Source organism: Cheilinus undulatus, linkage group 16 (genome assembly GCF_018320785.1).
Source record: "Cheilinus undulatus linkage group 16, ASM1832078v1, whole genome shotgun sequence".
Lineage (NCBI taxonomy): Eukaryota > Metazoa > Chordata > Actinopteri > Labriformes > Labridae > Cheilinus > Cheilinus undulatus.
The window spans coordinates 19,836,192-19,854,670 of record NC_054880.1 but is presented as its reverse complement, the minus strand read 5'-3'; the positions used below and the strand labels follow the sequence as shown (position 1 = coordinate 19,854,670).

The window sequence follows — 18,479 nt, the reverse complement described above, 5'->3', positions numbered from 1 at the left end:
TGTTCAAACAAAGGTAGGTGTCAGAACAAACTGATACAGCCAAGAACTGATTAATTTTTTAAAAGGAAATAAGTTTAGACACAAAAAAGCATGTCTTTTCCCTGAGCCAACAGTTTTAATGATTTTTGCTGGGGTAGATAATAATCTGCATATTCGTTTTAATTCTTGTTTGAATTTGAAGTATTCTTGTACAGTATGAAAAAAATCCTCCAAAAGAAAGCAAGGTTTTTACAAAATGAGACACTTGTGCTGCTGTTGCCAAATACAACATTCATTTAATAAAAAAATAACTTCATTCAACAGTGATAAATATAGTTTTAAGACTACTAGTAGTTTAAGATACATACAGAATGAAAATTAACATAAAATATTCACTGTCTAAAATAAATGTGTATAAGAATCTAAAAAAGGCATTTTTATTCATTTTCACTATCAAACTCTCTGGATTCTGTGCTTTCAGGTTTAGTGATTTGAACTGTCTTTATTTTGCTGCATTATCACCAAAAACATGAGACTTAAACTCAAAAATAAAGGTACAGCCCTTTTTAAAGATTTGTGATGGAAGATCATTAAAAAAGATAAACAACCTACATTAATCACATCTTTGTCATGTTTTAACTGACATGCAGATTAAGATGGTCTGCTGTAAAATTTAAACCTTTTCAGATAAACTGTATACCTACACTCACCCATGGACATGTCATCATATCTGAGTACTTATGTCATATAAGGACAGGGTGTCCTAACTATGGCCCAGGGACTAAGTGTGGCCCTTGGTTTTAAAATAAAAATCTGTCCCACACTGGAACATGAAGCTTGTGTTTGACTGTATCGTACTTCCTATTCTCAGCACAAGGTGATTCCACCATGCTAGTTCTGTAAACAAACATTTTGACAAGAATTCACTGATGTTGATTTTTTTGTGACTAAACTGAGACAACACTGTAAATGGTAAATATATTGGCAACCACATTTTAACGGTATCTTGATTTATAATGCTCTCATGGCAGAAAATAGCAATACCAATAGCTGATTGGGGCTTCCCAAAATCTGACTGGCAATCTCAAAATCCTAAAATTGACTGGCTATTTGCCTTGTCAGTATAGTATATAGTAGAGTATAGTTAGTATATCTTTGATTAGTTTTACTAATTGAAAATTCTTAACATGAGGGGGGGAGTGGTTCCACCATCCTTCCATAATTTTCTATGTGGCTCTAAGTGGAAAAAGTTTGGATATCCCTGCACAAGAGGAAGATCCAAGCTATGAATTCTCCCACAACCCCTTTAGTGATGATAAGAACGCCTAAGAAATGATCATATATTAGAAGTTATAATTCTAAAGACTTACATGAACTCAATAAAAATCCACTTAAACATATATTTAACACAGTGGATACTTCTCTGAGTATGACATACTTTTGGGGTGGTAATGGGGTCAGACTCCATACTGATTCAAAATGCCTTCATAAACCCATGAGATTCACATGCATGTAAACTGATTTATCACACAGTTAAGGGCCAGTGTCCATACACAGCGCCCACAACCTCAGTTTCAGAGGGCTTCTTACTAGTAAGTATTCCTGCCAGGTTACAACGTTGACTCCTGCTCTCCTCAGTAGTACCCATAAGGTCTGTTTTAAACAGTTCTGTGTGCCTAATAATTCCCTTTATTCAAGGAAACATGAAAACAATGTACAGGAATCCTTTCCTGGCATCAGCAGCCGCTCTAGACCTGTGAAAGACGAGTCGGATCAGTTTCTCCTCCACCATTGTTGACAAAGCTGATACCAGAAGTCCCACCCCGGCTTGATTTTGAGAGGAATAAGTGACACTGATGAGCGTTTCAGCTGAGAGTGCTGTGAGCAGCAGTGTGGGAAAGTCTAAATCTCCAAGATCAATAAGTAATACACTGGTAGATGAGCCTGTGGGCCTACAGTGAGTAAACTTTTGCCTTTAGTGTATAAACAAAGAGGAGAAACAAGTGCAAATCAAGAGAACGAGAAATAAATTCAAATGTTCAAATGAAGGCAACCAACCATCATAGTTTGATCTGTTACAGAAAGGTCCAAAATGATATTCCTATTCCCGATGATCTCCATCGGTGATATAAAAGAAAAAAAAATGATTTTTTTCATGTTCCAATTTGCTAGTTTTGACAAAGAGAAAGACTTAATTATCTTTCAGATTACAAGTGTTGCCAGGAGAAAAATGTAGCTGATATTATTGTGACAAATTCACTGTAACTGCACTTATTTATGAGAAATGTAAAAATAAATATATACACTGTCCACTTTGGCTGTTTGTTTGACACCATCATGAATAGCATTGACAGGAAGTGACAGAACTAGAAGCCCGGTTGAGCTCACTGATGTTGAACTAAAGTGTCTGCTGTCATGTTGAAGGACTGAATATCAGCTTGAAAGACTCCAAAAGAAGTGATCTGAGTGTCTGTCTGCCTTGGAGTTCTGATATTAGACTTTTTTGTCTTTCTCCTTACAGCCCTTTTCTATGTTGCTGTTTAACCCCACCAGCGCTGTCTGGGAGGAGGAGCAGTAGTAGGTGAGGCAACATCAAACACCGCCCCTTGTCCCACTGACGAGCAGATGTAATACAAGTTGGCTCCCAGCATCACCAGTATGGGGATGAAAGAGAAGCCGAAGCCAAGGCCTCTGATGGTGCTACCCAGGGAGAGGCATAGCCAGTAGATCAGCCTGTGGGATAAAAAAAAAAATAGACGTAATGAGATTATTTATTTCACTTTGATCATTTAAAACCAGCTTCTTTTGGATGAAAAGTGTCAACAGGATGTGAATTTCATCTTCTACGCCCACTCTTCCTTTAAGCAGAACATGATATGGTCGAGGTCTTTGATCAGTTTTTGTCAGAGCTTGATGACTCAAAGGATGTGGGTTAAAATCTAAACAGAGGCTTTTGAAATCTTAATTATTTCCTTCATCATGGGTTTGATTCTGCTGCTGAATATTTCTTCAGAGCCCACAAGAGGCACAGCAGAAATTCAAGCAAGTATCAGTCATACATAAAAACAGCTTTTCATCATTAAGATTAGCAGACATGTAAATCACCATTATGAACACAGAATGATTCGGTATCATTGAAGCTCTCCTATTCTGTGATGTGAATTTGCATCTCAGTTTTAAATTTAACCCCAGTGGCATCATCTTTAATTTTTTCAGGCTCTAATATGATTGTTGATCTTAGGTTGGTCCAAAATAATTCTAAAAAAAGTTAATTATGATTGTTATGGTCATGTTTTGCAGTAACCTTTGCAGAGCTTTTCTGCCAAAGTGTTATGAAGCTATGCCATCATTACATTCATATTACGGGTCAACCCACAATGGTTTTTCTGGACTCAAAACGATTATTAGTAGCTAATCTGTCCAATAAATACACAAAAAAGAAAAAAGGGTTAAGTTAAAAAAAAAGACATTAATTTAAGTTATTTAAATGTTACATTTACAGTGCCTATACAAAAGAACCACCCCCCCTTGGATGCTTTACCCCGTTATTGATTAAATCAGTCATGGTCAATATAGTTTGGCTTTTTTGACCAAAAAATTTTCCAAAAAAACTTTTTAATGTCAAAGTGAAAACAGAATTCAACAAAGTAATGACAATCAAATCAAAATATGTAATTTTACTTAAGTGACTGCATAAATATTCCCTCCATTTGAAGTGACTGACCTAATTCAACAGAGGTTCAGCTGATTGATGCTAGTAGTCTCACCATTAGTGAAATGGGGACCACCTGAGTGTCTCAAGTGATTGCAGTATAATCAGTCACTGGCTTATCAGTATTCCTGGATACCATTACACCATGAAGACAAAAGAACACCCCAAGCAACTTAGAGAAAAGGTTAATGAAAAGTATAAGTCAAGGGATGAATAAAAACATTTCCAAAGCTCTGAACATCTCGGAGTTCAGTTAAATCCATCGTAAAGAAATGACAGTAGGGAAAGAAAAAATAAAGGATAACAAAAATAGTTAATTGTGAGAAAAAGAAAGCTGTTTTAAAAAATACACTTGGATAATGAAGAAAAGAATTTTTTTTTCAGAAATAAAGAACAAAACAACAAAGCATAAAAGACAAGAAAAAAAAGAAAGAAACCCCAGAAGAAAAGAGACAGATAATAAAAATTAGACAGTCTAAAGAAATTTAGTGCATCTTGCAGGATCCTAGGATGAGAGTGAGGGCTGCTGGGAGGCTGTTCTAAAAGTGCAAGTCTTATAGTAAAACATGGTTAATTTGAGCGGATGGTGGTTAGGCTTTTATTTAAGAATCCAGTATACCTAGATTCTTAGGAACTAACTCTGACATGATTAAGGCTTTATTTTGAAAAACTGCTTTTCTGACATGCTTTAACTTATATAATTTGAAATATTTAAGGCTTCCATTGTGTAAATTCAGTCAATCTAAGGTGTTGTAAAAAAAAAAAATACTTGAAATGACTAGGGCTTTTACTTTGAAAATCACATGCTCTTAAGAGATGTATAGTATTCATTGTGGAAAAAACTTTTAATGCTTCTAATGTGAAACTCCAGTCAACTTAAAGGAGAGTCTTAGGAACTAACTTTGAGACGGTTTAGCTTTATTCTGAAAAATCCAGTCCTTTTACCAGTTTTAATCTAATGTGAAATACTGCATGTAACGCTTTTATTTTGTAAATCAGTCCATCTGAGAGATTGTAATACAATGACTGTCAGGAAACCACTTGAAATATTTAAAGCTTTTATTCTGAAAATCCAGTATATTTACAAGCTTTAACTAATTCAATTTGAAAAATCTAAAGCTTTGTTTGGTAAATCCAGTCCTTCAGAGAGACTGTAAGGAAATTACTCGGAACTATTAAAGCTTTTATTTCGAAAGTCCTGTTCATTTAGGAGATTAGGTGAAATTATCCCATAGTTCTAGGCTATATAGGACAGGTGAATTGCATCTTTTTTTAATTTCAATGGGAAATTGATAGATTTAAGGTCACCGCACATTACTCCTGAATCCTCTGCTTACACTGGCATGTTAGATGCTGGGGTTTAGTCAAAACTGATGGTGTAGCTATGTAAAGAAAAATCAGGAGAGGAAAAATGATATGTCATTATTTATTATGTAATATTTTTATACTGTAATTTGTTGCCTGTGTTTGGGCATGTGGCTTTTACAGCTAAGAATTCATCTCTTGGTTACGTCAGCCTGTGCCTGATCAGACAGGTTGCATTTCCAGGTGAACCAGTTTATTTGGAGATGGAATTGGTGACTGCGACACTAGTTCAGCAACTTTGCTGTAGTCAGAGACACACAACACAGATACACTGGGAAGTAAGTCTGTTAATAGCACTGAACATAAACAACAAGAACAAAGCTAAAGTAAGTCGATTTCTATAAGCTGGAGAGTAAATGTTCAGTCTGGCTTTCACATCATCAGCTTCACTCCTTCATACATTAAAGTCAGGACACAAAAAGTCAGCAGAGGCCTCTGCACAAAACAACATCTGTCTCCGTCTCTGCCTTGTTTGTTCTGTTAGTACAGAAAGCTGTTTGTGTTGCCCACATCAGAATAAGCGAGTGTTAACAGGATGTTTTCACAGCCTAGAAAGCCCTTAATCTGAAGAACCACTGTTTGTTTCCTCTGTGAGCTAAAGAGCAACCAAAGCTAAACCAGTCATTACATCAGGCAGCAGTGGGGCTATGGCAGGAAAATAATCTGGACTTTTGAACATAAAATCTGAGATGACTGCTTTTAGATGGTCACATTTTTAGGGAAAGATGACTTTGGCTACATTTCTAGTTAGTACTAAATAGCAATGCCAAAATCACAAAGTTTCTAATTGATAAGTAACCTTTAGATGCACATTATTGATGGCTGTGTCAAGTTTTTGGGTGTTTATTAGCATTTGTTTGCAGCTCACTCTCTCTCACTGTCACCAAACAGAATGAAGACAGTGTGGAGACAGGAGCAAAAGGGGGGGCATTTATTTTTACATGACAAGCTGCTCTGGCTACAGGCTGATTTTTACTTCTGTGTTTAATCTATGCTTTAGCAACCCGTAGGTTTGCATAGCCCTGAACTCTACGCAGAAGCCTACACATGCACCCTCTCTGAGGGATATCTAAAGGCTTGTTGTGTATACAGATAAAAAGCTGCAACCAGCTAAAAAAAAACAAGTCTAATCAACTTGGTGGCATCCAAAAATATCAGACACGTATTTCCCCATCAATGTTTCACTCAGTGATCAACAAGAGCAAAAATTCCCCATCCTCTGATCAGCTGATTCAGCTGCAGTACTTTCTGACTCCCTCTTAGCAATAACTACAGTATAATCGACTGTTGACCAATATTTATTATCTCCACCTCCAACATAAGACACTCGGTTTCAGTTGCCATAGTTTCCTATACGCAAATAAGCAGGAAATGTGGTGACCAGGAACAGGCATAAAAGTTGCACTGCTGCGTTTGGGCAGAGTACTGCAGAACAATGTGGTTACTCCAGTGCTCATGATGGCATAGGACACTATGATGTAGCTACAGTGGGGGATTCAACAGATTTATATCACAGGCTTGAGCCTTTAAGGAATAAACTAAACAAGAACGTATTGCATGTGCATCAGGGAGTTTCTACCATTCTATCTCATAGGATGAGCTTAATGATCTCTCGGCATCTCTGTCACGTTAGTTTAATGCAATTTTAAACCCTTTGTTGTACATACAAAACATCTTCTCATAAGCACAGTATGCTTCTGCACTGAAAACTAACTCATATCTGCCACACTGTAAAAATTAATATGAGGGCCTGACGTAAAATAGTTGAGTAACAAGTTTCACAGCATTTATGAGCTGAGGGGCACAACTTAATACTTAGTCATACCTCATATAATTTAATCTTTTTTAACTCAACATTAATCAAGTGTGATTTTTTTTTTACAGTGCATCTAGTTTCTAGTTTGAGAATGATTTTTTTGGCTGACCCCTACACATGGCAATGTCTGTGTCTGAGTATGTTTGTCTGTCTGTCGGTCGGTTGGTCAGTAAGTAGCTGAGAGAGTGACACTTTTGTTTTTGCAGCACTTAGCCAAAACTGGAAATTTCTTTATTAAAACAAGCGAAGACAGCAACACTACACCACGGAAAGCTTTCTGCATCAGAAAACATGCTGTCGCTCTTCTGACCCCCCGCATTTTATGTGATCATTATGGGGAAAGGGTTAGTTGTTGTTTACAACTAATGAGTTATTGTGCCCCAGCTAACTTAGCTGGCACTGAGCCACAGCAGCGCTTCTGTCTCAACCACACATCATGTCTCATCCAAACAAGCGCAGAGAGCAACACTGAAAGCTTTCTGTGACAGAAAAAAATGTTTTCTGTACCTGTACCTGGTCGTCACACCTCAGTAAATTAACCCTCAAGATAACCTTTTTTTCTGAAGATCGGTGCCATCCGTGATCAATTATATGTGCGTAGGGTCTGCTCGCTCTGCCTCTCTCTCTCTCTCTCTCTCTCTGTTACACAGACACTGTCATCTCATCTGTCCCGTAATTTCACATCCTGTTCTGCAACCTCTCTTGTCAAACGTCACTTTCTACCATTGTTCAGTTTGTGTATTTATGATAAAACTCTGTAAAGTTCTGATCAGGAATTAAAAGACGTTGTCGAACTTCCTCGTGCAAATCAGCTGTTTTGAAATCAGGTCGCAGGTGAAAACAAATAATGAAGACGTATGATTTATGATGTTTCAGTAAAAGAAAGGCTACTGCTGCCTACGCTGAAGCAGAGACACAGTGAGGAAGAGAGAGAAGCAAAATGTATGAGCTGCTGTGTGTGAGGGAAGGGGAGGGATGCAGGGGTGTGTGAGAGGGGGGATGAGGGAGGCAAGAGCAAGCAGATAGCTAATAAAGTAGGATTAATTTTATGATGAAAATAAGGTACCCCAAGTGATGACCATTATTTCTAAATTAAAAATAGATTTAAAAAAACATTTTTTTATTGAAACAAGGAATATGATCATTAAAAGCAATAATCTTTTTTTAGACTTTCTTTCAAAGACACAGGTCTGTGGTAGTTTTTGGTATGTTATCCTTGATATATGATATAGAATTATTTATAACCAAGAATTGTGTCTTTGCAACATAAACTTATTTTTTTTATTATTGCAGAAATACATTTTTCTAGTTTTTTTTTTTTTTTTTAGATTTATTTTTGGCCTTTTTGCCTTTATTTGATAGGACAGTGGATAGAGTCGGAAACAGGGGAGAGAGCAGGGAGAGACATGCAGGAAATAGTGCCACGGGCCGGATCCGAACCCTAGTCGCCCATGCACACAGCATGCGCCTCAACCACTCGACCACCGGCGCGCCATTTTTCTAGTTATTTTAAGGTAATTTTATATAAGTAATGTTAAGTGAATATAAGCACCAGAGCCTGCTTAGGGCCTCACTTTGGCCAGGGGCAGCCCTGTTTATAGATAATTAACGGATATAAAAAAAGGTTAGGGACACTTAAGTAGAAATTCAGCTTAATTTTACACATATAAAGACCTTTAAACAACTGTCTGAGGAGAATTAGAAATGTTAATGAAACCTGCTGCAGTTTTTCTTTTATTTTAGAATAAACAGTTAGTGTTTGATTGTTAGTATAAACTTACTACCATTAAAGACTAATATCTGACAAAAACATTTAATCTCCAGTGATGCTGTCTGTCTCTATCAGTGAAGTCTGACTCATGTCTCTGTAGAGTTTCATATGTACACAGAGAAGAGTTTTATTAAGAGGAGCGACAGAGAGAGAAAGGACAGCATATAGCTATGTACATTTAAGAAGCCAAAATAAATTTGGCTAAAAAAATTAAAATAATGATACAATAACTCAGCCAGTCAGGCATTTCAACAGGAATCCCAGATAGTTGCGGTCAGCCATATACTAGGTTTTTTACCTACTCTTGTTTCTCTAATATTGAATGAGTTTTGAGGGTAAACATATATACCTGCCAAAAACAAATATGATGGTGAGCAGCGGCACCAGCTTGACCAGGTCCTGGCTGATGTAGCTCGCCATGACAGCGAGCTGCAGGAAGTAGAATAAGAAGAGTGTGAGCGACTCGTTGACGTAGTGCCAGTGCACCGCCACCTCTTTGTTCACCAGTTTGCTCTGATAGAGAGGCCTCAGGCTGCTGAACCGCAGCCGGGCAATGCCCTGCACCACCACACCTGCACAAACATGACAGGTAATGTATTTATGTTACCATTAATGCTTCTGTTGTGTTTGTTTCAATGCTTGAAAACACACAAATATAACAGCATCTTACCAAGCAGGATAGGGATAGTGGCGAAGAAAGCACAGCGCAGTGTGTACATCACCCTGAGGGGGGGGTTGCTGAGCACTGGAGGGTCAAAAGGCAGAAGGGCGTAACCTCCCCACACCAGCAGAGGGAAAAGAATCGCTGCAGCCGTCGTCGCCAGAGCCAGCCTCAGTTTCTCACTGCAGAGGTGCTCACACAGGTCTGAGGAAGGAGAATTGTTTAGGATGTGGTGTGGAAAATCATCACCATTAAGTCATTATGGGGACAGGACAGCAACAGCGACAGCAGGGGGAAGAGACCCATGTCACAACATAATTCATCCACAGACATGTTATTACATCTGACAGAAGTCATCGTTACACTGTCAGGCTCAGACAGCAGAGAAACACTAACTTTATAAAACATCTAAACCTGTCTGGATTGATAAAAATGGCTATTTGATATATAAAGAGGTAATTACATGAAAAGTTGTTTGTTGATCATTTGACCTCAACTTAATGGGCCTTATTCACCAAAAGATCTCAGGACAAAATCTGTTGTTAACATCCATTTGCAGAGGTTTTTTCAGATATTGACATTCGCCAACATTTTCTAATGTGCGATTTGTTTGATGTGAATACAAGAACTCTTTTTAATATAATATCAACATATAATTGAAAGTTATATTTTAGTATATATTTTATTTATTTATTTATATTATATTTTAGTCTTTTATCATGCAATGTTTCATCTAAACTGAAAAATGTTAAATTATGAGAGGTTAAGGTAGGTTTAGATTAAAATATATTCATTTGGAAAAGTAGTAGATCTTTTTATTTTCAGTTATTTTTCAGCACAGGTTTTAGATTTATCTAGTGTGGGTAACATGTTTCTAATGTTTATGGAGGATAAGGGTCAGAGGTGAAGGAAACATAATGCTGTGCATTTTGAGGTTTAAGTTGAAATGATGAGTAAAAACAGTTGAAAAGTTGAGAATAAAGTTGAAATTTCTAGAAAAGATGAAAATCTGTTTCAGGATTACAGTCAAAACGTTACATATAATATCCACATGTCTAGAACAAAGTCAGAATACAACTTTGGGATAAAGCTGAAATTCTGATCAAATAAAACCTTTTTTTTCCTTCACTACTGGCCTTAATCGTCTCCTGTAGATGACAGCATTGTCCGAGTCAAATAAACAGATGTATCTTTTTGTAGTTTTTCTTTGGAAACAACTACCAATGTTATTAAATATCCAGACATCAAATCAGCCTGTTTTGATTTCATGTAGAGCAAAACTGCCTCCCTTTTAAAACCACTTCAGTATTTCTAACTTGCCATTCTGTGTGTAATTAATAAATCATTTTATTTGGAAGCTCTTCCAATGTCTCTCTATTTCTCTTTCTTACTGCTCTCTGACTTCTCTGTGTGAGTGCCCATGGCCCTTCAGTTTCATGCCCTTATATGGGCATAGAAGGGGCGTTTCTCTACGCTAAACAAAAAAAAGTGCACGAGCATTCATCTATGTGAAAACAGAGGTGGGAACAATTCAACTCTTAAGAACACGTCAGGAATCTCACAGGTTTCTCTTAGGAAGCTTCTTAAAAAACAAATTTAATAAAAAATGTAGAAAGATATAAGTGAATGAGACATTTTGAGATCAAATTCAGAGTGCCCTGAGGGCTCTGAATTACATTAAATCACTTCATGTCTCCTGTACTTTTCTGTTTTCTTCAAAACCTCTTAGTGGTGTGTTCAAGGACGCTTGAAATCTGAGTTTTAGATTGAGCTTTGAGAAGTATCAGAATCACAAACTACAGACCAACAGTATCCTAACTCAAACAAAGAAGTTAAAGAAAATGTTGGAATCTCTTACTCAAAAATCTATTTGTCTTAACCGTTTGGGATCCGTTTTAAGACACCAAATAAAGGCACTGTGAAGGAAGCTCCATTACCAACACTGTTTTTTACACACCTTACATAAAGTAACATAAGAAATCACTTATCGTTTATTAAAAAGGTTTTGTTGAAAAAACAAAAGATTTTAAATATGTTAAAGCTTGCATTAAACTAACAATGCTTACAGTACGTCACAAAAAATAAGAATATCATGAAAAAGTTCAATATTTTGTCACTCATTTCAGAAAGTGAAACCCATATATTATATAGACTCATTGCACATAGAGTGAAATATTTCAAGCCTTTATTTCTTGAAATTTTGATGATTATGGCTTACAGATAAGAAAACCCAAAATTCAGTGTCTCAGAAAATTAGAATATTACATAAGATCAATAAAAAAAATGATATTTTAAACAGAAATATCATGCGTCTGAAAAGTATGTTCATTTCTATGCACTCATTACTTGGTTGGGACTCCTTTTGCATGAATTACTGCATCAATGTGGCGTGGCGTGGAGGCGATCAGCCTGTGGCACTGCTCAGGTGTAATGGAAGCCCAGGTTGCTTTGATAGCGGCCTTCAGGTCATCTGCATTGTTGGGTCTGGTGTCTCTCATCTTCCTCTTGACAATAACCCATAGATTCTCTGTGGGGTTCAGGTCAGGCCAGTTTGCTGGCATATCAAGCACAGCAACACCATGGTCATTGAACCAGCTTTTGGTACCTTTGGCAGTGTGGGCAGGTGCCAAGTCCTGCTGGAAAATGAAATCAGCATCTCCATAAAGCTTGTCAGCAGAAGGAAGCATGAAGGTCTCTAAAATGTCCTGGTAGATGGCTGCGTTGACTGTGGACTTCAGAAAACACAGTGGACCAACACCAGCAGATGCCATGGCAGCCCAAATCATCACTGACTGTGGAAACTTCACACTGGACTACAAGCAATGTGGATTCGGTGCCTCTCCACTCTTCCTCCAGACTCTGGGACTTTGATTTCTAAATGACATGCAAAATTTACTTTCATCTGAAAAGAGGACTTTGGACCACTGAGCAACAGTCCAGTTCTTTTTCTCCACAGCCCAGATAAGACGCTTCTGACGTTGTCTCTGGTTCAGGAGTGGCTTGACACGAGGAATGCCACATTTGTAGCCCATGTCTAGGATTTGTCTGTGCGTAGTGGCTCTTGATGCGCTGACTCAGTCCACTCCTTGTGAAGCTCCCCCAAATACTTGAATGGATTTTGCTTGTCAATCCTCTCAAGGATGCTGTTCTCCCTTATGCTGGTGCACCTTTTCCTACCACCCTTTTTTCTTCCACTCAACTTCCTATGAATATGCTTGGATACAGCACTCTGTGAACAACCAGCTTCTTTAGCAATGACCTTTTGTGGCTTACCCTCCTTGTGGAGGGTGTCAATGACTGTCTTCTGGACATCTGCCAAGTCTGCAGTCTTCCCCATGATTGTGTAGCCTACTGACCCAGACTGAGAGACCATTTAAAGGCTCAGGAAACCTCTGCAGGTGTTTTGAGTTAATTCGCTGTTTGGGGTGAGACACCATGACTTTCCAATATTGAACATTTTAACAATATTCTAATTTTCTGAGACATTGAATTTTAGGTTTTCTTATCTGTAAGCCATAATCATCAACATTTCAAGAAATAAAGGCTTGAATTATTTTACTATTATTTTACTCTTTGTGTAATGAGTTTATATAAAATAGGTTTCACTTTCTGAAATGAGTGACAAAAATATTGAACTTTTTCATGATATTCTTATTTTTTGAGATGTACCTATAGACATAATGTTAATAAATGACTCTGATTGGCTGCTCCTGACAAACATGAGCTCACGTCTCTTATGTTGCTTAAAAGGCAACTTACTTATTTTATACATTTTTATACAATATTATTTAATATTTGCATTTGTTTTAGCCTGTCTTATCTTAATTTGTTAACCTTAGAGCTGTTGTGATATCAGAACATCAAACTTGAATACACTAGCTAAAATTGTGCATTCATTTGACTCTTGCTGTTTAGTTGCCAGACTTCCTTGGCGTTTGCTGGTGTTTGCTTTTAATTTTGAATGGCTTTATTCCTCTGCCATACATGATTTCTTAAAGCTTAGGTACTATTCAATAATAATGATGGATCAAATAATAGAGTATTTATTATTTTATAACACATGGTATAAAAAAAATGTTGAAGTCTGCTTGTATCTGGTTTCATTCTATTTCTTTCTTTGCTTCACCATTAAATCAAAACATTTCCCTAAGTTTGGGCGTCAGAACACCCCAAATGTGATCCTGATTATTGCTCACAATAAGCTTTCACTTTTTGTACTCCTTCAGCGTCTCTAGAAATCAGGACACAATCTAGTTGAAGCTGTAATCTTGTACTCACAGTACTTGTCGTCCTCTTCTGTCCACTCTGGTTGGAACTGCATCACTGGCTCCGTCTCCATCTGCGGTTCGTTCCCATTGTCCCGCTCTATGAAGAGCTGGCTCTCCTCAGGGAGTTCTTTGCTGGATGGACGCACAATCGTGACATGTGGAGTGAAACCCAGAGCAGATTTCTCTGGCATCCAGTTCATGTCATCTTCCTCTTCCTCCTCCTCCTCATGCTCATCGTCTGCCAGTGAGCCGTCCCCTTTGTCATCCCTGCGCACCTCAATCTCATCATCCCTCCATCTCTCTCCCTCTGGCATACTTTCTCTCCACTTTGATTTACTCTTTCTGTCGCTCTCTGCCTGACTCTGCTCCTCTGACAGGTCCTGACTTCCTCCACTGATCCCTGTGTCCCTCTCGTCAGGCTCTGACACTCTCTTTTCTGACCCTGTTTCACCATCATCTTCATCATTGTCCATCTGAGGCCTCTCGTCTCTGTCTCCGGGCCACGGCAGAGTGCTCGGCTCCAGGAGAGCAGAGCTGGTCATGTCTTCTTCTTCATGCTCGTCATGCTTTAAGTCTTCTCCCTCCTCGTCTATAATCTCCCTCTTTTCCCCATTACTGTCGTTCTCCTGTGGCTTTTTACCGACCAGTGTTTGTGGATCTACAGCTAAGAAGGTCACCTCTTCAGGTAAATCTGAGCTAAATCCACCTTGTCCAGACATTCTTGTGTTGTTATATTTAATTCTGTAACTCCTCTGAATAAGCCGATGCACTGTTAAGAGTCTGACAGTTAACAAAGCTTCCTCCTGTTGTTAGAGGCCATACTGGACACGTTTGTTGATTTCTTCCTGTAAGGGGGGGAGAGTTACAACCACGTTTAAACAATCAGCATCTAAAAAAAATCAAAGTTCAGTGTTTATCATGGGTGTGTTCCCCTCAACGTGCCCAGGCACATGCTGACATGTAAAGAGTGCGCAGCTGTCAGGCCTGCATAGCTGTAAGTCAGAAAACAATACAAAGACCTCTCACAAAGATTGTGATGAAATGGTTATTTATCTTACCTTATACTAAGCAGAAAATACTGAAAATAATACTCAAAACAAGATACCATTAAAGAAATCTATTGTGGTAAACTGTGTGGGTAATATTCTGTCCAGGTGGTATACATTTTTTTAAGAAAATAACTGTTTTGATTAGGGATACACAATATTTTTGACATCATATGAGTATGGGCAAATAATAGCTAAGGGTCAGTTATTGGCATTGGCAGATATGAAGATTTCTGCCTAGAGTTTTAAGCAAACCAACAAACCTTCCTCAGCTTAAGTTTTCTTTTTCACCCTCATCTCTGAAACTTTTAACATTATTCTAAGGGATGCACATTTAAGCATCTAAGTTTCTGCACTTGAGAAGAATGTGTTTTGTGTTATTTTGAGAAAATTCTTAGGATTTTCTCAGGGAACCACCCTATTGTTGAGCCTGCTGTTTAATAAGGATGATACATTTTAATTTTAAAGTACAATAAAATGAGACACGGTTTAATTCAGTGCTCTACAGATCTTGCCATCCATCAGCATGCTGTTACAGTCCTATTTACAAATAAACAGGCACATAAAGCTTGGTTTGATTCTAACAGTTAAAAATACAGTTGACATACAGTATAATGGAAAAATGATGCAAAGAAGTGACTTTCAGGTTTTGCCCATTTTTAGTAGCATCATATGATCCACCTAAGAAACAAAACATTTCACAATAAGAGCAACAGATCTCCGTAGCTACGCAGTACTTAAACTTTAAATACTTTTTACTTTTACATGACTAGATTTTTAGACCAGTACTTTTACTTTTAATAACGTAAATTTTAACTAGAGTAACTGTACTTTTATTTACACAGAAGATACTTGATGCTCTGAAATGTGTTTGGCATTCGCATCAGCATTGGCTTCAATGAGTTTGGGAATATCAGCGTATCTGATATAAACAAAATCCAGTATGATGCATCCCTAATTAGAGAGCTGCTTTTTAAAGCACAAATGTCACACATTTGCAACATCTTCAGAGTAAGGATTAGGCTAGATGTTTTTGCCATCAGTGACAGTACATGAAGAGTTCTGCTCCACACTACTGCAACATATAAACTAGGGATTCACAATGTCATCTGCATGACAGCAGGATCGGCTGATATGAACATTTCTGCAAATAATTACAAACAAAATTTTGGCTACAATAATCTGCCTTTATCAGCTGTAAATAATGGCCATTCAAACAAATAAGTTTGTGTTTAAGGCTGGACCAACAGACTTACTGCAGCTAAGGTCTTTTTCTTTATTTGTCATCATTCCTTACACTTTAAAGTGTGTTTAAGGACTGAAATTTGATTATTTGTTCATCCTCTAATTTTTAATTGTGTGCTCTAAAGACCGTATCCGTATCTAAAATTATTTTGTAAATATTGGCATATTGAAAGGCGGCAAAAATCCAATATTGTGCATCCCTTATAGGGCTACATTGATTATCAGCCTGATTGATTATTGAGGCCCACATTTAGCATTTAGCTGTTATAGCATCTTAATTTACAGATAATCAATAACATTGACTAATCAAAAAGTGCTCTACTTTGGTTCCACTGTAAAGTATAGCTTCCCCTCTGGCTGTATTTTCCCTCTCCACAGTCTCATCAATTGTCCTGTATACAACACCATCTCATTGGCTAGATGTCACAAGTGCGATCTGATATACACTTAATCCTGGGGGCCACTGACACAGTCACACACATTTTCACCTCCAGCCTACCTGTTTTTACTTGATGCTTTGTGCTGTTTTCATGCTGATAGAGATATTGTCAGAGTCTTTTATTTGGCTTCATTTTTCATCCAATTTTACTTTTGCTGCATTAGGTACATTTGTACATCATACTAATAGAATAATAGATATTCTAAATATCTGTTATTGTTCTCATGAACTGCTAATAATCGGTTTCATTTTGGCCCTAAAAATAATATTAGTCAACCCCTAATCCCTAGTATAAACTAGTTCAATTCTAACTGAAGCTGTGCTATTATTTTGTTACCACAGAGGTGTACGGTTCATCTTTACAAGAAGGGCATAATGTCCACACTGATCAATACATTGTTGAAGAAATGACATTTTCATCAGTTAAAAGCATTTTATCCTAGAGTGCTTCTTCTTGTGTGTCTCTAAACAGAATAATGGCTGAAAATATTTTCATTGACTTCTGTCAGTCCACAAACAGATCAAACAGGTATGTAAAAATATATCACAGCATCATGATTAGGTTAGAACTAAAGCCAATAGACTTTATCTACAGCCAGTGTAAAATGAAAGACACATTTAGAGGTGAAATCCTCAACTACACTTAAAGGAATAAAATGATACACTGTGATTTGACAGATAAATTTATGTCCACTCATGGAAAACTACACCAGGAGTAAATATAAAGTCATCATACACTCCTGAGAGATAAAATCTATCACAGAGAACACACTGCTGACACAACACAGCCAGTAAAACCTTCTGCTCCTCCTCATTTGGACTGCTGATTGTCCAGAAGAAACCTTTAAGGTCAGAACTTTTGGTCCATGCAAAATCTGTCTTGTTTTTTAACTTTTGTTGAAATTTCTGTGTCTAAAAGATCAGTCAATTAATGGAGAAAATGTTTTTTAGATTAATCACTAAAAATAGTCATTTGTTGCAGTCTTAAATGTTACATATATTAAGTATGGAGGACTGTTTGTACTTCCTTACCTTTTAGACAGCATTAGGTACTGAGTAAAGAATAATACCTTAATAACAAGGACCAAACTTTCCGTCAACTACGTGAAACCTGTTAAACTGTGTGAATGTGTTTCTTTCACGGGAACCATGGCATGTGGTGTTCAGAAAAATGAAGTGTGGACTTCAGTGGAGAATATAAAACAGATCACACACATGTAAAATAAGTATAAAAACTGACTACTGACCAGTAAATGCAATTTCCCTTCTTAAGTTTGCAATGCCAACTTTAAAATGATGCTCAGAGGACATCTGACCCTGAAAAAGTGAGAGCTGTGTATTTAACAAATCTAACCTTTCCTGCCAGGCTGCACAAACAAAAGCCTCAAAACAGCCAATTATTAACAAAATCAGTGATAAAATGATACAGCCAGCTAGAAGTGATTAACAGGTTATATAAACATGGCTGCCTTCCTGCTCTCTCAATACCCCTCACACAGCCTGGACTTTGCCTGTCATTCACTACAATACCATGAAGAAAACTATAATTACAACTACTTTATCTAAAGATAAAGTTTACACTCAGAGATAAAGGTACAAAATATTACCTATGTTTCTATTTGGTGTTATTATTCCTATGTGACAATTTAATGTTAAGCAATCCCAAAGTAAAGACCCACCATGCTTTTAGCCTGTTACAGAGCCTAAATGTCAACACAGTCCAGCTTACATTTACTTTTTTACTTCAAAACAGATGTTTGTTTAGTAGAATTCTGCTCTAAAGTTAATTATGATCATTTTTAAGTTTACTAAAGTCTTTAAAATTCTGTAAACAGTGAGGACTGGGTCAGATTCACAGCAGGAAGAAGTGTTGTTCGAGGCTAAAGCTAAAACTTGTCCAACAGCTCAGCATTTCAAGTGAACTGCAAACTTTAGCTGAAGTTAGCTAACCTGGAAAACGTTGAAAGTGAATGTGAAACATACCTGTGTTTGTCACCCTAGTCACTTCACCAGAACAATATTCTGTCTTTTCATAATAAGAGGCGACCTCACTTTTGGTTGTTTCTCGCTGGAAGACTCTTAAGTTACCTGGCAGGTGTGACCAAGTGCTCTTGCCATTCTTTAACCACATAGCACGAAGAGGGTAAGAGGTATCACTCTGCTCCTATTTCCAAGAA

At 37.4% G+C, this 18,479-nt stretch overlaps 1 protein-coding gene across 3 annotated transcripts; it reads right to left on the bottom strand.

Moving 5' to 3' along the window:
• Positions 1–1,936: 1,936 nt before the first annotated feature.
• Positions 1,937–18,428, bottom strand: tmem79a (transmembrane protein 79a). Of its 3 annotated transcripts, none has more exons than XM_041808409.1 (5): positions 18,391–18,428; positions 13,583–14,417; positions 9,314–9,508; positions 8,993–9,215; positions 1,937–2,712 (listed from the first exon to the last, which is right to left on the bottom strand). In XM_041808409.1, exons 2-5 carry the CDS (start codon positions 14,289–14,291, stop codon positions 2,520–2,522), a joined length of 1,320 nt encoding a protein of 439 aa, XP_041664343.1. In that variant the 5' UTR covers positions 14,292–14,417; positions 18,391–18,428; the 3' UTR covers positions 1,937–2,519. The 3 variants fall into 3 exon arrangements, with proteins under 3 accessions (XP_041664343.1, XP_041664342.1, XP_041664341.1); XM_041808408.1 differs by having other exon boundaries at positions 18,286–18,415; XM_041808407.1 differs by having other exon boundaries at positions 13,583–14,461; positions 18,286–18,411.
• Positions 18,429–18,479: the final 51 nt, after the last annotated feature.

What these genes read in the sequence shown, in the direction of transcription:
- tmem79a (XM_041808409.1), bottom strand. Translation starts at nt 14,291, where the DNA reads ATGTCTGGACAAGGTGGATTTAGCTCAGATTTACCTGAAGAGGTGACC. An exon ending in AGAAGAGGACGACAAGTACT is followed by an intron (nt 9,509 to 13,582) that starts GTGAGTACAAGA and finishes CTCCTTCCTCAG; the next exon opens with ACCTGTGTGAGCACCTCTGC. An exon ending in CACTATCCCTATCCTGCTTG is followed by an intron (nt 9,216 to 9,313) that starts GTAAGATGCTGT and finishes ATGTTTGTGCAG; the next exon opens with GTGTGGTGGTGCAGGGCATT.